The 19,258-nt window shown below is 44.0% G+C and overlaps 1 protein-coding gene across 7 annotated transcripts in view; it reads left to right on the top strand.

The window, feature by feature from the left end:
* The window catches only part of WBP1L (WW domain binding protein 1-like), a 58,540-nt gene extending 39,707 nt beyond the window's left edge, over positions 1–18,833 (top strand). For 6 of the 7 annotated variants that reach the window (XM_017804036.1, XM_017804039.1, XM_017804038.1 and 3 more), the window contains 3 exons: positions 4,101–4,203; positions 14,906–15,067; positions 16,490–18,833. In XM_017804036.1, coding sequence (XP_017659525.1) covers positions 4,101–4,203; positions 14,906–15,067; positions 16,490–17,229 — 1,005 coding nt within the window. In that variant the 3' untranslated portion in view covers positions 17,230–18,833. Of the gene's footprint in view, positions 1–1,540; positions 1,948–4,100; positions 4,204–14,905; positions 15,068–16,489 lie in introns of those variants that run through there. The other variant, XM_017804043.1, reaches the window with a different exon arrangement.
* The last annotated feature ends 425 nt before the right edge of the window (positions 18,834–19,258 follow it).

Raw genomic sequence — 19,258 nt, 5'->3', positions numbered from 1 at the left:
CAACATACAGCACTGCCTTGAATTCTCTTATACCTACCATTGCTGGATATTTTAAGGATTATTTGTAAAAGCACTTGACAGCAAAAGCATGCTTTAACTGGCGGAGTTGCCGGTGTGATTGTGGGTTTAGCACAAATGCCAAATATTAACAAGAAAATAAGTTAAAATCTTATTTGTATTCAGAGTTGCTTTATAAAGTTTGACTTGTGAAAACTAATCCAAGACGCCACATCTAAAATACAGAGAACTATATTTTCTCAAAACGCACCAAGATGAGGTCTTCCCAACTCAACTAGTTTCATGAGGAAGAACCTGCACCATATTTCACAAATAGTTTCCGTTGGACTGGACTGAGAAGGGACACAGGCTCCAGGTCTGCAGAACCTTCTCCTGAAAGCTCCCACCCTTGGAATGTGTGTCAGGGATCCAGTGATTCCAAGTTCTCAGACCAGCTCTTAAGATGATGCCAGGGAGGCAGTGATATCCATGCAGCCTAGAGTACATGCTGACTTACTGGACAGAGTAAGTCCAGTAAGTAATTCCCTTGAAATTAGCTGGGAATCTCTTAGACTTTGCAGGTGGGAGATAAAGGATGGCATGTTCTGGCTTCTTAGTCAGGAAACAAGAATATTCTGCACTAATGGAGGTGAATGCTCTTTGAGAGCAGACCCACGTAGATCCTGCTTAGTAATCCTGCCTGGAGGCATCTGCAGTTAGCTGAACAAAGGATGGTGGGGAGGGATGTGCTTGCCTGGACAACAAGAAAACAAGACTGTCCTTCAGTAGGGAAGTCTACTCTGGAATGTGATAGCCACTGACTATTGGGGAAGAAAGTGCTTTTGGAAAGAAACCCTCCCCCTTCCTTGTTTTCATAAGACTGCCTAAAAAAAAAAACCCCAAAATCTCTGTAATAGTTCAATAAAAACTCAGTGTTGCTAAGAATGATTAAAAATTATCATTACAAGTGCTGCTTGCAATGGAGATTAAAAACAAAGGCAGGTCAGTAAAATGTGAGTACCCCAACTTTGCTTCTATGAGATTTTTTTTCCTCCATATATATTTTTCTTCTCTATAAAACTACTCTTTCAGCCCTGTGCCTTGTCTATGCCTCTTAGTGTGAAAGAGGAAACAATGTGCTTTCATAGCACAAGCACTTGGGATATTGTTTCCAGGAGACATTTAGACTACAGATAACTATTTTGCTGATATGTCTTAAGTAGTTGCAATTTGGCAACATGCACAAAGAATGCACACTAGAAGGAAGTAGAAATAATATAACACTGCTGGTATGAAAAATGCAACCTGGGATTTAAACAGAAATTGAAGCCAGATTAAAGAGTTTGGCGATAGGTAGAAGTTTCCTAACAAAAAATGTCATGGTCTCTGTCATGGCCATGGTGGCCACGCATAATGTCTTCCTCGATGTGCAGAAAAGGTGCAGGGAACTGTACAGTGGCTCAACTTTTCAGAGAAATGAGGCTTGACATAAGTGAGGAGAGGAAAGAAGACACCTGTAACATATCCCAAGCAATGCTCTCCTTGTGCTGGAATCTTTCCTTAGCAGACTTTTATTTCTGAAGATCTGTTGCCTTTACATTTTATCTCTTTCCCTGTGCCGGGCAAGTAACCTAGTGTCGGAGGTAGCCATGCTCTGAGCAGTAGTCAGACCATGTGACCTGCTGGGATCGTTTCCAAACTAAATTATTCCTTGATTCTGTGAAACTGTTTAAAACATGAGTAACAGTTCTGGGTCTGACACAGGGCACCGAGTCTGATAGTTCCCAAAAACCCATTGGTGGCTGGGCTGGCAGGGGGCTGCAGAAGGCCTCCAAAAGGAGCTGCTTGGAACTTTGAGGAGCATGGCTGGCGATTGGCAGTGCAAGGACTTTAAAACTCTGACTCTTCTGAACTGTGGGAGCTGAAAGAGAACCATGAGACTATTTGAAGGTACAAGTTCTTATGCATTAGCAAGGAAGATGATTTGTCTTGGTCAGTGTGTAAAGAAGCTCTGGACAGCAAGATTTAAACTAGATGGGAAGCAGGATGTTGCTTGAGACTTTATCTCCAGGAACAACCTGCAGGATACTAACCTAGCTGTTGAGGATTTTCTGTTCAGCCTGTACTCTGACACACCTGTTAGCCAGCTGGACTAACAAGAAGCAACCCTGCACATCAGCATGTGGCAGCATGGAAAGGTCTTTTCACATATAATAACATTCCCAAATCTTCGTTCGTGAAGCCTCGCCATGATGAACATTGGCAAGAGGGTGCTGGGGAGTTCAAATGAAAGGACAGTGTGATGAAAGTCTCTGAAATCAGGACTGCTGCAAGTTCTTACGTGGGGAAAAATACAGTGATGCTGAAGCTGTTATAAGTTGCTGCTGCCAAAAGACACTGATGTGTTCCTTATTGCTGCTCTTTGAAGCAAACAACACTGAATGGATCAAATTTTTGGGGAGTAAACCAGAGGTGGTCAGGGATGGTTCAGTGGAGTGATGCAGAGATTCTGAAATGGCACTGTGGTACTCTTTTGTTTCACCAGCTCTGTGGCTGGTTCAACAGGTCACACTGATCTTCATGTGTCACAACCACAGACCTCAGTTGATTTCTGGCTTGTGCGTTATCAACAGGATTGCAATTTTGCAATGGCATCTTAATTTCTCAATTCTGTCGATATGAGAGCCAAAATCTATGCTGTTTATCAGTTACATTAACTCTGCAATACCAACAAAAATGAGGAAAAGTGTAAATAAACTAGTAAGAACAGATAAGATAATAGATGTGTCCTATTTCTAGTTCTTTTGCTGACTAAAATGACAATTTTTGGAATGAATAGCATGCTTGAAGTAGAACATGCTGTGCCAGCTCAGCAATGTCTCCTGAAAGAGGCTACCAGCCTCTGCAATTAGAGGTGGAAACATCCCCTTGCATGTCTGGTGGCTTGTGAGAGGCTTGTGAGAAGTGTGGCCATGGTGCACTCCCATTAAAGAGAGGAACAGTGCAGCTCAGCAAGTGTTGGGATCTATGGATGTGCATCCCTGTATCCTGCTGGTTGGGCTTGCTGCTCTTATTAGCTCGTTGGGTTTTGTTGGGCTCTTGCAGGTTGGTGTATTTTGGGTTTTTTTTTTATTTGAAAGGCAGTACTTAATTATTTCAACATGTCTTTCTGTATAAACATCAGCACATTTTCTTTTCCATATAATAAATTTTAAGTGAAAGAAAGTGAAAATTTAAAATTTTGTTACAGGTTTGTTTGCAACATCAATGTTTTTTATTAAAATTTGTTTGTTTCTTAAACTGTGTAGTGTTCTTCTAACATCCAAGTTGCCCCAAAACCTATTAGAGGTCGTACGAACCACAACCTGTAAAATGCTTCTGTTTTCTTGTGTTTTGTACATTTTTGCACCTGTGTTTTCAGACTAGCAGGAAAACACAGACTTCTGTGAAGTGGTGCACCATGTGGGGAACTGAGACTTCTCACCATAGTCCTTTTCCATCTTAGGTGTCTTGAGGACCTGCTGGGTGATACACTACAGCTGATTTGGGTCTGCTCTTGGGTTACTTTGCTATTCCAGGAAGAAGTTTTACAGGAATGCTGATCTTACACAAAGCACATGGCTAATTGTGAAGGAATCATCTTAGACTGGAATCTTGCAGGAGCATATTGTAATTACCATTTAGATCTAAATGAATTGAAGCAGTCTTTTCTCAAATTATAATGTTCCCTTTATTTTTTCTGCTTGGCATTCAACCCCATTAATGCATCCGTGTTGTGTACAATGTGGAACTAATGTCATGTCTTCTTTAAGATAATGCCTGGCTCCCAAAATATGGTAACCTTTAAAGGAAAAGGGATAATGAGAAAGCAACGCTGACGAGGTGCTAAGCAATGTAACTCGTGGGTTTGGAGGTATGGGGTTTTCTTCTGAACAGTCCTTTATGGTTTTTTGTGACCCATAGATGTTTTTTAACCTCTTTATGTATTTTAAGAGTTTCCCAAGACCATAACCTGTACTTTTAAAATGCTTGCAGATCATTGCGTAAAACATTTACGGAACATACTGACAAAGCATCTTAAAAGTGTGTCTGTTTAATTTTAGGACAAGGAAACCTGCATGGGTGTCAACAATCAAAGTTACATATGTGAAACGGGCCACTGTTGTGGACAATCCCAGTGTTGCAACTACTACTATGAACTCTGGTGTAAGTCCTTCCGTTTTGTATGGCTTCCCTTCCTAATCTGCATGGCTCTCATACCATACCACAGGTCTGGCTTGTGTCCTGTGGGGTTTTGTTTTCAGGCATTGTTATGCATTGCCATTGCATTTCCCTGCAACACAATCCGGAGCTGACCTGATATGACAAGGGTGTAGGGTTGTTACAGTGGGTGCTTTATGAGGACTAATGGGTCGTCTTGTCACTGCTGTTTGGTTTTCTCACTGATTTGGGCAATACTGAGGGTACTCAAGATAACATTGTATGAGGAAACCGGCTTGAGGGAGAAATGCAGATACAACACTGGAGTTTGACACACTCAAACGGGGAATTAATTCAATATCTTTCATCTTATTGTTTTAGTTCTTTGCAAGCACAACAGTTGAAATCTGATTTATCTTTTTAAAGCTGTTTTTTCAAGGAGGAGGGCCAGGGTGCTTATTCTCTTCAGGACTCTTTGTGTTTGGAGTTTTTGGGTGGGAGAGAGTCTTGGGTGAATCCTGTGGGCTTACAGTGGTTGAATGCTGAATGCAACACACGTTGCCCGTTACAACCCCTCTTATCTCCTCTTTCCCAAAATGTGGTATTTAAAAGTACCACAGTTTCCAGTGAGTGGTTGAGTGATCATACCTGCTAAGTCCCTTTAGATGGCAGCAGGTAGATCAAAGCAGGTCAGCAAAACTGATGAAGATATACGGAAAAATGGGAAGTTGAAAGGAAAGGAAAGTATGCTGAATTTTAAAGGCAAACTGCCAGTTGTTCCAGTCTGATGGTGTCTTCGTTTCTCGAGGAGGAGCACAAAGGATTGAACGTTGATGTTGACATGCTGTTGTACTGCCAGGAGCCCAGGCTGGTAGGGCATCTGTGCTCCTGGAATTTGGAAATGTGGAACTCTGGACATTGTACATGTACATTGGAGACTGGAGATACTTTCTTACCACGCCTAGTGGTATTTTCTAGCTTTTATGCAACTGTGCTTTCTACTTAATCCCTCCGTTGTGCCCATAGTTTGACTCTGCCAAAGTAGCATGCGTGTGGAAACGTATTATATATACAAATACTGTCACTTAAGTTGGACCCAAGGACAGGAATAGCTGACACTTCAGCTTTTAACCTAGAAACATGCTTTTACTTTTCAAATTAGCTAGTGAAGCATGGAGGATGTGGTTGTAAACTAAACAGGACTCTAATAGATATCTTCAAGACGCACTGTGCATCAGACTAGTGACTGGCTGTGTCCATACTAATGGCAGGGTTTTAATGTACTGCAGACCTTGTACAGCAGCATTATTTTCCACAGTGTCCAAACGGCTCAAGAAACAATTCTGGATGGGGGGAGGGGGTTGACTCCAGGGACTCTAGCAGGCTAAGAAACAGGCATAAATACATGGCTACCTTGAACTGCCTGGATAAGATTGTAGCAGTCGGCAGCACAGTCAGGACAGATGGCAGGAATTTGTTCGGACTAGATGGGGATGCATGGACAAAGCAGAGTGGGGAAGGTCAAACCCGGTTTTGGATTTGTGTGGGTGGGAATACAGAGGAAGATGCATGTGTGCAAGGGCTTACAGACTCCGTGGCAAACAGGATCTAAATCGAGCAACAGCGTGGAATACAGCTGCACACTGGAGCTTGTTGCACGGTCACCATGTTTCTCCCAAGGACATCTTGAAAGAGAGGCTTAATTGTGTTGCATACAAACAGTACAGTGTGAACAATAGCCCCCTGCCATTTTAATGGGATGGTTTAGCTGTCTTTGTGCTCTCAGTATGGCACAGAGTTTTATACTTGGCAGTGCCTGGCTGTGTCATAAAAGTTATTGGAAGATAAAACCAGATTTTGTTAGAAGGAGGCAGAATATTCCAGGCTTCTTTCTAGAGGAAGCACACAGGTCATGCTGAGATCATGGAATAAACACGTTGGTGGCACACACTGCTGGATGGTTCCTCGGGAGGAATAGGTTTCTCTGTGGAGATTCACATTCCTTCTGCATTGCAAAGAGCATCGTGCAGCACACCGAGATGAGGGGAATAATGCAAACATGACACCTGTTTTCTAGGCTTTCTGAAAATTCAGGCAAACATCTGACATTGATGTCAGATTATGTTAATGTGTTCAAAGCTTGCTTTGCCATTATGAGTGTTAGAAAAAAAAGTGTCTGGGATGGGGGGGGAGGAGTCAAAGAGGGAGCATGTCCTTTAAATGAAAACTCATATTTTAAAGCTTGTGCTTTAGCTGCTGCTCCAGTTGTTGAGTATCTTTGATAGGTACATGATGTGAGGCACTCAAGACCTTCAAGGTGAATAGCAGTGATAGTATATGTAAATAGCCTTAATATGAGCAGTGAATTGATGGAGTGGAGAACAACAGCTTTATATGCTTGGGAACAGATTAGCTTTTTAAAAGTTAATAATAACTTCTGGTTAATGAACAGTTAACTTAGCAGCACCATTTAAGTATGGCTTTGTGGTTGTTCTGCGTTTTGATTTTAACCAGTGTCTGTGTGTGCTGAGGTAGCTTTTGAGAAGTTTTTGCTTCTCTTGACCTTCTCAGACCACCAGTGCTTTTGTGTGCCTAAAAACAGACCTTCTTGCTAGTCTTGTTGAATTAAATCCTGGCTTTATTTACCACCACAGCTTTGTGGGAAGAAGAAGCAGAGGAAGGTGGCATTTGAAATGGAAAAGAAAACTAGTCTGTCTTTGCTGGACATGACTTATGAAACATGATCCTGTTTTGTGGCCACTTGAAATGTTTTCCTGTAAAAAGGATCTTTTCTCTGTTTAGGAATTTGAGGGAAGTTTGTCTTTGAAAATGGCTGATCTCAACATTTCTAGGCAGCAAGTAAGATTGCAGTAATTATAAACCAGTCGTTGAGGGTAGTGGAATAGGATGTAAAATGAAAGTATTATTTTGTTAAGGGGTGGAGTGGAGGAATGGAGAATATGATATGCCAAGCAGGTGGACAGCCTGTGTTTAAAATTAGATAACAGCCCGGTTCAGATTCCCCACCCATCTCTTATTTAAAAAAAAAAAAATAGTCCCATGTTGCCAAATAATAAACCTATATTCAGATTTATATATAGGTCTAATAGCTATGTAGAGGTCTAATTAATTCTTAGCTTAAGCTTGGTAGCTGTTAACATGGGGGAAAAGGTGCATTATATCTTTTAATTTTTTTGGAACATAATCATAAAAAGTAAAATGGAAGAAGTGGCTTTACTGTTGCATTTCCTCACATAGGGAATGGTGTTTGGGTGGTGGATGAGCTGGGTCAACATTTTAGTCTAATAATTTCTTTGGGCTCCCCAGAGAGCTCACAGTCCCCACGGGTGAGATTGTGGTCTTGGGAGAATGGCAGCAGCCAATGGATTTTGTTTACTAGCAGTTTTTATTCAGGTTTGTGTGGTGTGATTGTGATTTGCTGGAGTTTTCCAGTGTTGGCCTTTGTCCAAGCCTGACAGGTGTCTTATTGCTTAAACATTCCAAAATACCACTTTTCAAAATACAGGAGAAAAGGTCGTCGAGGAATGCCGTTCCTGCTTTTTGCAAGTTAAGAAGCAAGGCTCAGATGTTCTGGATTTTCCAAAGTTTAAGTGTATAATGTGGGCTAAAAACTAAATCCAGATCTCCTGATGTCCATCCTTGTCTCTCTCCTTGCCTAATTTGAGGACCAGCTTGAAATTAAATGATTCCAGAGTCTCTGAACACATCAAGCAAAGCTGTAAAAAGTATTTGTCATGGTGCGGTTGGAAAAATAGTACACTGTGCTTCAGGAATTGTGGAGCATGGAAACAGGCAGCCGGTCACTGGATGCAAAAAGTTGTAGGATTTCAGAGTTAGAGGGCTTAGCTGTTCTTGAGTCATTCAGGTGCTGCACAACAAACCAGCACTGGTGATGAGTGAGTATTCGATGTTGCATGTGCCTACTTTGCTTCATTTTATCTGTTTGAGCGTTGATTCTGAACCCCTCTGTTTCTGAAAGAAAAAAGATCCTGACTGTTTAGATCCTAGTGGAGGAGTTGTACAGGAAAAAAATGTTCAGTTTGCAAGCAGCACAGTCAATGTTTTTGCTGATTTTGAACATTTTGCTCATCTCTGCACGTTTCCCCTTGGAATCGCTAGACAGCTCTTTTCCCCAAAAAGCATGCTGCCAGAAAATTTTGGCAAGGATCTGGTTAGTTGCTAAAACTAAAGCAACTGCTGTACCACATACATATTCCAGGTCGGCTTTATAATAAGAATTTACTTCCAAGACTTTGCTGCGGTCTCCAAAACCCTCAGTCAAACAATGCATCAGTCCAACATTTTCTTCCTTACCCCGTGTTGTCTTATCCCTCAGTATAACTACATCCTTTTTCAGAGAGGGATTTGTGCTGTTCCTTGCCTTTGACCCAGCCTCCTATGTGGTTGTACTTGCTTTCTCTTTTCTAGGTGTATCAAATTTCTGCTTTGGCCATTGTTACTCTTCAGCTGTGCTTCAGTGATAACCCCCCCAGGACAAAGCCTCACTGACAGTACAGGGCAAACAACAGATGTCTCAACTGTACAGAAACTGATGATAAATAGGGACACTGAGGGAGTTATTTCCTAATTTCCTGGGACTTCTTGTAGCCTAATCCAGACAGTTAAATCACCTTAAGTGTGTTTTAGTCTGGCTCATTAAAATTCCCAGGTCCAAAGCAGAAGGCAAACTGTCTGGCATAGCCTATCTGTGCAGATGCTGACTTTTGCCCTGTGTGGCCCCTTCTGCCTGGGCTGTATTAAACAGCATGGAAAGGCTGGTGCTCTTTCACCCCCAGCCCTACATACCTCCAACCCAGCTCCTCACCAGATATCCAGATCTGTTAGTGCAGACCGTTCTCCAGATCTTGTTCCCAAATGTTCAGGACATGGTCTCGGCTGTATGTTCCCCTCTGATCTCTGTTGGACTACTGTTCAACATGCATTTTACCAGTATAGATCTCTTGGGAGAAACTGGACTTACGAATGTGTCCTCTGGAGCACAGGAGCAATTGTTCTTCAAAGGCTCCATCCCTAGGAGAGAGGCATAAAAACAGTGTCTGCAGATTTACTGCCTCAAGTTCACTCTCATTACAAGATAAGCAAAGGACTTTTCTGAAATCTGTCTTTTTCCACATTTTCTCATGACAGTGGGTGTGCCAGGTATAGTGGACACTCTTCTGAAAACTAGAAACCAACTGCAGTGAACATCCATTTCCTTTTGTCTGTGTTACCAGTCTGGGAGTAAGCAAGCAGGAGTTAGAGATGTCTCCAGCTTTTTTCTTTTCCCATTGTACTCTAAAAATATTCAGTAACTTTTTCCTGCAGTGTGGTCAAGCTGGGACTGCAGTTCCAATGACTTAAACTGAGATAAAGCTGTCACTGAAAGTCAGTCTTTCTTCTTGCTGCTGTTGTGTTTGGCAAATGAGGTTCAACCTGCTCTGCTTCCCTCAAAACTGTTCAAACCACAGTTGCTCACAACTTTGTGCCAGCACAGGAAGAAGTGGAGGAAGCAGCAGGAGGTATGGATGAGACAGGCAGGAGAGGACCACATCATTCAGCAGCTTCTTTTTTTCTTCTTAAAATGTTCATAGGCCTATGGCCTAGATCCTTCGTCTGGATTTCCTGAGCAGCAGCATTTACTCGTACACGCTCGTGTCTGCAGTGGCAGGAGACAATGGGGTCTCTGTGCCAAAGGACACGATTAAACCCCACTGCATCCAGGTTGTAGTACGAAGTAAATCTCTCTTCTACTTTTGATGACAGTGTTGGCCCTGAGAAAGATAATTTTTTCCAGCCACGGCTGACTGTGAGGGCACCATTTGGAACTTCTTAGTCAATGAAATTGTCCCCTTTCTCCGTCTGTTGAGAACCAGCTCTCATGGAGCCAAAGCTATTACCCAGATGCTTGTCGGGCAGACACAAAGGCACTTTACAGTATGTTTTGGCTTGCTTTTAGGGGACTTCCTGCCAACAGAGCCATGGCATTTGCCCAAGTTTACCATGAACTTGAGGGCAGATTTCTCTGTTCCTACCCTTGGAATGCTCCAGAAAACATTTTCCATTTTGCGCAGGACAAAAGGAGCTTCCCTCAATGGCAGTGCTGATGGCAACATCCCAGGCATCAAATACAGTACAGCATCAGACCAAACATTGCTCCCTCCCTCTTCACAAGGAACGAATGCTCTGATTTTTTTAATTCTTAAATTGTTTTATTCTTAATTACTTTTGAGCAAAACTGTGGTTTGTGTCCTGGAAAGGTTTTTCTTGAAGCCTTAGGCCTACCATGTTCTTTCACAGCTGGTAGAAAACATCTCTGGTTCATTAGCATGTGATGGGGCTTCCTTTCCCAAGGATGCTGTAAATGTAGAATCATTGTCTTTCTTCGGTATTGCCTCAGTTTGCAAGAGATGGCTTTTGTGGGAGCTGATTCTGTTCCCAGGTGTTTCTCCAGCTCCCATTCTGACTCCTTGAGCTTGGCCACTTGTGTCAGGCTTACAGCTCTGAGCCTGTGTGATGCTTAGTAAGCAATTGGTACTTCTTTTTTTTTTATTTTTATGGAAGGTTTTGGTGCTCTAGCAGGGAAATCTCTTGGCGAAAATCAGCTTCTGGGCTCTGTTTCACCTTTGGTTGCATCATTATCCATCCATTGGCATCACCAGTGAATTTGAGAAAAAATAAAGTAGCATTTCTCAGGACTCAACCTTTTTTGGCCTGGAGAGTGTTCCAGCTTCTGACTCTTCCATGAACCAAGAGCAAGCCTGAAATTGCCTTCAAGTCGGATGGTTCCCTGGTGCCTGTTTCACTGTGGAATGGTACCTTCCTTCTGCTCAGGCTGTCCATCAGGAGTTGTTTATCCAAAGACCCTGTTTGCTCTTTATGTGCCATGTTGTTCTCAGATTGCCACAAGCTTTTGTTCCCAGTGGTTACGGCCAGATTGGCTGTGGGAAATACTCTCAAATCAGACATTTAATGGCAGACTTGGCTCAGGATGCCCAGTGTCTCCCACTCTTTTCTCTTTTTCCTGCAACTGCAGCAGGAAGGCTTTTGGAAACAGGGAATAGTTTTGGAGATAGTGAAGACAACTAGAAACTCAGTTTTACTTGGCTTTTAGAGGATTTTTAATGCCAAACTTCTTTTGCCTCTGTACATCTCACCTATTTTCAGCACAAGGCAGTGCTGGTACCTGCTCTTGCCATGAAGGAAGGAGGTGTCAGCGAGTACTGCAGCTGCGCTCGGCCTCCGTGTTTCCTGCTCATATAGTGTTGTCTTTGGGTGAATTTGAAATTCCCCTCCTGCCAAATGAGCTGCTGCCTGCACGGGCCAGTGGTCTGCTCAGCTCCCCTCCCTGCTGCTGGTTTGAAGCCAAGCCTCACCAGGTGTACAAATGCATAGCTCAGCCATCCATGTCCTCACTGTTCACTCCATACTTTTAGACATAATATTTACAATTGCACTTGGCCTTGTACACATAGCTTTATTCCAAATAAATGACCATGCTATTTATTTCCTAGGCTTTTACAGTTTTTCTGTTCTGCAGCCAAAATTGCAACTGTGCCCAAACTTGTGGCAAGGGGGTGTTGTAGAGCCTTTTATGGAGGCCCTGAAGTCCCAGCACCGTGCTGGGCTTGCAACCAGAGCTGCACCCAGTCCTTCTCTCAGCACTGGGACCCCTGCCCAAGCGACAACCAAGAAACCCCTTGTGCCTCAGCACCCATTGTGTCCCATCCTTTTGCTTCTGATGCACTGGGGGGCCTTCCAGCCTGCAGTGCAGATGTGGTGTTGGGTGACAAGGTGGGAACAAAGCCATCAAAGGGGACACCAGAAGCCAGGCCAGCAAACGGCTGTGGTGGGCACATGCTGCTGATCCTCTGCAATCATCCAGGCTAGTCCTGGGGCTCATGTTGAGTCAGGCGTTGAGTAATTCCTAGAAGCTCTAGGAAGTGTCAGCGGTTAAGGAAACCAGGCAATAATGTGGTATTAGTGGGTTCTTTTTCTGGAAGTTCTCATGAAAAACAAAAGATCTCATCCACTGGTGTTTGTGAGTGTGCACAGACCCTTTGCATGAGAATGGAGGTGTTGTTCCTGGCACTGTGGCCAGATTGCAATCCACTAATTTATGGTCTGTTTACTTAAAATGCCACCTGCGGTTTCAGTAGGATCCAACATTAATTTATTATCCTAAGCTGTTGTATGTTGTTACTGCCTGTTGTTAACAGAGTTGCCGCACCTCTTCCCAGGAATGGCTGAGCTTACTTTGACCCCTACTCTGAGCTTGTGCATTGGTTTGTCTGCAAAGCACTTTGGGATTTTTTTTGGAACGGATAGAGAAGTTTTCTAAAGAAATACTTTTTTAATCTTCTGGATGCAGGCTTGGGTGGGAGCAGTTATTCCCATTCCCTGCAGAAATATTTGGCTGCTACAGCTGAGATTGCTTAACAGTGGCAGTTCTCCAGGACATCTTAACTAACTAAGTGCTGCTTGCTACCATTGGATCTAGAGAATCTTGGGAAAGAACGTGATCAAATGTGTTAAAAAGCATCTGTTTTCATAACTGTAGTGAAAATCCCTGGATAGCTTGGTGTAATTTTCCATTGTTTTTGAACTCATGATCACGGATTGTTCTTCAAAAATAAGGAGTACTTAGAAGATGAACTGCAGGCCTGCCTCAGTGCACGGTGGCATGCTGTGACCTGATTTTGATGAGTGTATTCTTGCTTCCTCAGCAAGCAAGAGCCAAGGGACCTTCTCTTAGCAAGAAGTAAAGTGTATTGGTGAGAGTCTTCAAACTGTGAAACAGTTGAAGTATTGGGTTTGTGTAGCAAGGTTTGGGTAGTGGTAGAGGCTGTGGGGGCAGTTGCAAATGCCTGGCTCTGGAGGGAAGGATGGATTAGACCAATCCTTTTAGTTTATATAAAAAGGCTTTTTTTACAGAAGCAGGAGAGTATTTGGATGGCAGTGGACACTTCCTCAGCTTAGTTTGGGAAGTGCAGAGAGCATCATGAATTCTTTGTCCTTTGCTTCTCTGGAGTGAAGATTACAGTTCTCTCTGCCCTTCGTGGTACAGCTGAGCATGCTGGCTAGAGAAACTACTCAGGAACCTTCATTTCCAGCCAAGCAAAAAAAAAAAAAAATGGAGCATGTAACACCTTCATTTGATAGCAGGTTTTGATAAGTTTGTGATTAAGGCAGGTTCCAGTTGATTAGGGAAATAGATTGTGCAAGGCAAGAGAAAGATATCAGTTTACAGTGCCAAAATACATGAGGAATTTGGATTACGACAGAGAGAGGTGAAAGTCCCTGCTCAAAATGCTCAGAGGCATATCCAGTTCACTTACAAACAGCCCAGCAGGACTCTGAGATGGGTGATAGGGATCGAATGCACTTTGTCCTGAGCCAGAGCAATGCTCCACTCATTCTTCAAATTCCTAAACTGTTCACCTTTCCCCACCCAGCTCTTAGCGGAGAAAACATTGGGAACTCAGCAGGGGATGCTGAAAACATCCAGGTATTGTAAAGGCAGGACTAGAGGTTTTTAGTGGTGAGAGAAAAGCAGTTTGATCTCATAGGACAGACTGGCCATCATGAAAACAGCCTGTAGCACTAGGAATCTTCATTTTGACGGTTTGGGTAGCGAAGAGTGGCAGAGGTCTTAGAGAAAGAAAAACAGTGTTGTGATCTCCACTGAGCAGTGGCTGCCAAGCCTGTATGTTTCTACCGGGATCTCTCTTGGTATCCTTAGCCACAAAAACTGAGTTTAGAAAAGATGGAGATTACAGAACCTCTGAAGGCAGGTAGAGCTGTAGGCTACAGTTGCAGGAGACAAAAGCCTAATCTGGAGTGAATGTTGTAGCTCCTTGAAGTGTGTCTTGGAAATGTTTTTCTAGTGCATATAAGAGTGAAGGAGGATGTATGAAAAGGGGGTGTTATTCCACATGTTGGAGAGAGTGGGGAAAATTCAGGAAGTGCCCTTTTAAGGAGCAGTGTACATATGGTACAACAGTGCACAGAAACCAACCGTGACCACAAAAGGAGCATGAGTTAGGTTTCTTGAGGATTCAGGGTGGGAGGCTAGTTTAATTTAATTTTGGATAATTTAAGACATTGAATACAAAAATAAGTTTTAAAAATATTTTGAGACATTTATGCAAAAAGAGTATGTTTTTGTTAAACATAACAATGAAGGATTTGGACTGGAAATTAAAGAGCAGTGCAAACAAAAGCAAAACATAGTGCTTGGGGTTTTTCTCTTCTTCTGTGGTCAATCTGCAGAGTGTCTTTTGTGTCTTGATTGTTATTTTCAAACCAAAATGGCTGTGGGAGGCCAGTTCAATGCTATTCACAGCTCTGCTCATATTTTTGGCTAGAAGAAATGGTATCCAAGGGGTAAGAGCAATGGAACAGGGAGCTTAGTTCTTGTACAGAGCTGTACCTATTGAATATGGTCCACATTGTACCAAAGTATGTTCAGAGTTACCCAGTTCTGGCAAGGCTGCCCGAATAGGCATGTCCCATGCAGGCAGGGAGGTCTATGTGGAAGCCTCCTGGTGAAACACATATTTCTACCTTTAGAGCAGTGTGGGGTTCAGATCCAGGCTTTCAGATGATCTTCTCCCTTGGCTTCTTGGGGTTTCCTGATTTTGGATGCAGCTCTCACACTATGGCTAACACTCGCTCTCCCCCGCTGCAGGGTTTTGGCTGGTGTGGACCATCATCATCATCCTCAGCTGCTGTTGTGTTTGCCATCATCGACGCACCAAGCATCGGCTCCAGGCCCAGCAGCGGCAACACGAGATCAACCTGATCGCCTACCGGGAAGCCCATAACTACACGGCCCTACCGTTTTATTTCCGTATGTATCTCACGCTGTTTTCCCTGGAGATCATGGGGAGCAGGGCAACAGCATGTTTCCTGTCTTGGGTGGTGGGTGGAAGGAGGGAGCAGTGGTTGGACTCAGCAGGAGGTGGTGGGCACTTAACCATGCTGCCTAACCATGGCTTGCAGACAGGAGGTGGTATATTTCAAGCTGCTGGATGTATTTGAAACCCCTTGACTCTGGAGTTGAACCACACCAGCTACAGCACCTTCACACCTAGTCCTGAGAGTGCAGTGATTCCCTGGGTGTTTTTCTGCAAAGGTTCCTCCTTTCCAGCCTGCACTTGCTGCTGGTGGGACTGAGATGTGGGAAGTGGCTTCATGAAATTTGGTCACACAAACTGGGTGGCGGTGCTGGCTGGAAGCTTCAGCAGGGACTGTACTGGCTCCCACCCTGTGCTGTGGTTCCGAGACCACACTGCTGGTGAGCAGCCCTAGCACTCTGCACGAAGGAGCTGTTGCCCACAGCACAGGGAAGGTACAATGACTTGATGCTCTCCTTGTGCCCTAATATGCTGTGCTAGAACAGCAAGTCTTGGCCTTCTGGCTAGAGATACCACAGCTGAGTTTCTTGTAATGGACTGTTGAATTGCATGTATGAACTTGCTTTTCTCATTAAACTCTGGCAGCCACCTCAGAAATCATCCCCAGCAGCCTTTTCCTCCCCAACCCCAGGGATATGCAATTGCACATGGAAAATTGCCGTGCTATCCTTAAATGTTTCCAGTATTTAGGTCCATTCTGTCTATATAGACTTATTTTGTTCCCTCTTAATAGATAAACAAAATATTTCATGTATTTGAGGGGCTGTAAGTACAATAAATCAAACTCCTTTGCCAGTACTGTCAGTTTATTATGACTGCATCAGAAGAATTAAATCCAGCACTAAAACAGCAACCAAAAGCCAAGATCCCAAGTTCCTTGTAACCACTCGTGTCTCTTCATATTTGTACAATGCTTTGTGAGATGAAATCTTTGCTCTTGAAAATGGAAACTCGGCTGAGAAGCCAGTGTTGGAAAGGGCTGTGGAGTTGTTCCGTCCAGCCAACACAGGCCATCCCCCTGTGCAGTTTATGGGTCTGTGTTGGGGTATGTGGTCCAGGGAGGTTTGCCTGGTAGCTGTAAGTATAGATTTGAGAGCCAGGAGATCAGACTGCTGTTCCCAACTATGTCCATCTCATCCTGTAATGGTGCCCCTCCTGTGCCTCATTTGCTGCTTCTCTAAAACATGACATGCCTCACTTGGGACAAGTTTTGGCATCCCTTGTAGAGCCTGCTGAGCTGTTCAGTGGGAAGGTGCTGGTAGGTGACAAATGCCATACCAACCTGTATTAGTGACTCGTTTCCTGAGATAAGCTGCTCCTGAAATAACTTCTCCTCCTTTGCCTCCCACTTCTAGGGTTTTTGCCAAACTATTTACTACCTCCTTATGAGGAAGTGGTGAACCGCCCGCCGACCCCCCCGCCACCATACAGTGCCTTACATCAGCAGTGCATCCCAGCAGGCAGCAGTAGCACAATCCCAGACACGCCAAGGAGCCTGCAGCCAGCACAGAGCAGCTCTGCAGCACCCATCAGCAATAACAGCAGTACTGACAGCACCGGGGCCCCCGGCCTCGGCGACCCCGAGCCCTCCACCACCATGCTGGTCGAGCGAGCAGTTGCCAAAATGCAAAGCGTCGAGCCCGGCGGTACCAGCATGGGAGCCGAGCTAGTGGAGAGGGCCGGTCCCGATAAGGATACAGAGTGCAAGGAGGAACTGCTGAAAGGTTACAGCTCTGAAAGCTTAGAGCAGAGCAGTGCCATTCCTGACGCGAAGGACAAGACGCCGGGCAGGCAGCGCCGTTTCACTGGTGACTCGGGCATAGAAGTCTGCGTATGCAACCGGGGTCATCACGACGACGACCTCAAGGAATTCGACGGGCTCATCGATGATGCTCTGGACGGGCCCCTGGACTTCTGCGACAGCTGCAGTGGCCGTCCCCACGGGGACGAGGAGGAAGGGCTTTTCAGTGCCGCCGAGGAGCAGCACCGCGAACACAGCCACCACCACCTGCCCCGGCAGCCGGTGTGTGTACTCTTGAACACAATAAATGAGCAGGACTCTCCAAACTCTTGCACCAATAACTCCCCCAGCTAAGGCGGCAAAGTGGAAGGGAGAATCGGGGAAAAAAATACAAAGAAATAAAAATGGAATAAGAGGATTAAAACTTTTAACAGGAGGAAAAGGTGATACAACCTTCTTTTTTAGTTTATTTTTGTTTCTCCCCCTCCAGTATAATGCGGGGACTAGTCCTCGAAGGCCCGGCTTGCGGAGGACGGGTTACTCTGGGTTTTGTTAATCATACTGTCCTGCTCCTTGGAGCAGGGACTGATGTTTCTCAATGAGACCTTCTAACAAATGGAATTTTTCCAATGGTGATTTTGGTGATGGTTACTATGTGTTTGTTGGTTTTAGTTTTCTGAAACACTGCTTTATCTCGCAATCAGTAAAACTCAGCAGATCTCACCCTGGGAGGATACCAAATCACCATAAGGCTTCAACCTCCAGGTGTCTTCCCAGAAGCGAGCAGCTTCTGACAGTGCCGGCAGTCAGTAGCCCAAGAGTTCTGGTTTGAAATAGTGCTCTTGAGGCATTGGGGATATCTTTTCGTCTTTTTTCCTTTTCTTTCTTTTTTTTTTCCCAATGTTAAGTTTTCCTGAAGCTGATGAATGCCCGAACACATCAGCACTGTAATCTCCGGTGCTTCAGTGTTTAAGACAGCAGGTAGGAAATTTCCCACTTGAAGCTGGTGACTGAAGGACCAGTTTCTTCTAGAAGGAGTGTTAGTCTACCATAAGCAGTTTGAAGAGAAAGGGTTTGCAGAAATTTGCCTTTATATGTAATTTTTAAAGATAAGTGTGTTCCTTCAATGCCTCCAAGAGCACAGTTAGCAGTTAGAATCCAGGCAGCTGGGCTGCCTTCCAAGTACTGTGGTCTCCGAATGACCTTTTCCCGGTGTGCTGCAAAAGGGCTTGGCTTTATTTTTTTCCTTTTTTTGCACCCGACAGCAGCACACTTGAGTTAAGATGACAAAAAAAGAACAGGGCTCTCCTTGGCCAGCGTGCCTTCAAGCTTCAGCGATGCATGTTGAACAAATGGAGACGAGAGCTCCGTCCATTGCGAAGGGATGACTTACCATGTACATGTGGAAGACCTGTGCAGTATTTTTTTTTTTATCCAAAAGTTTGGTGCGATTCTAATAATGACCACTTAAAGAAATGAATGTCTGTTTTCTTTCTCTTTCTTTCTTTTTTTTTTTTTTTTTATGGTGGCAACTGGCTACTGTATAATGTCTGTGAGCGTGTGTGTGTGACTGCAATCCATGCATGCGAGTCCTACTGGTAATAAGAAAACCTGCTGTAAGACTGCAAGAAAATTTACTGTAGCTTTGCTTTAATAAACAGTAGAGATTTTGATAGTAACAACCTGAAGGAAAAAAAAAAGGAAAAAAAAAAAGGAAGAGCTGAAACTAACATTCCCTAGAGTGCTCGTGTGGAAGAGAGCACAGTTCAGACTATGTGTCTTGTTCTTGGGATTTCTCCCTGTCCCTTTTATAATTATGGTCGTCCAGATCATTACTGTTATGGGGAGGAAAACCATTGAAAACCGAACTCGGACATACTCAGATTTGATTGATTGAAAACCAAAATCAGTTTTAAATAAGGTGGAAACCAAAATATAATGCCTTTTCTGATAACTTGCTCATGTGTACGTGTATCATTTTGTGAGGTAAGAACAAGATTTGTCTTTAGTTTGTGGTTTTGTTTTGTTGTTCTAACTGGAGGTATGTGGCGCTGTGCTGGCTACAGAGCAAGGGAAGTGGTGCTTATTCCAGCATTGTACCTGCACGTTTGAGAGTAATCCTCTTCTCTTAGAAGGGTTGGGAGAATCTTGCTCCTTTTCCCATCACAGCCTTTCTCTTCCATCAGAACAGCTGATAAAGACAGCTCTTCAGTTTGTGTCTTAGGGTGCTCTTAAGAATGAAGGACTTAGATTTGGATTCAGGAGACCTCATTCCTAGGATGTCTGGAGCTTGAGTGGTAACAGAGAGGCTGCGCAAGCCCCAGAGCTGGGTGCTTGGGGACTGGTTGCTTTCAGCTGTATGCACCGACCAGGTGTATCTTTT

Source organism: Lepidothrix coronata, unplaced genomic scaffold, assembly GCF_001604755.1.
Source record: "Lepidothrix coronata isolate B3197 unplaced genomic scaffold, Lepidothrix_coronata-1.0 Scaffold8, whole genome shotgun sequence".
NCBI classification, from domain to species: domain Eukaryota; kingdom Metazoa; phylum Chordata; class Aves; order Passeriformes; family Pipridae; genus Lepidothrix; species Lepidothrix coronata.
The sequence above is the reverse complement of the archived record's forward strand: the minus strand, read 5'-3'. Positions and strand labels throughout refer to the sequence as shown.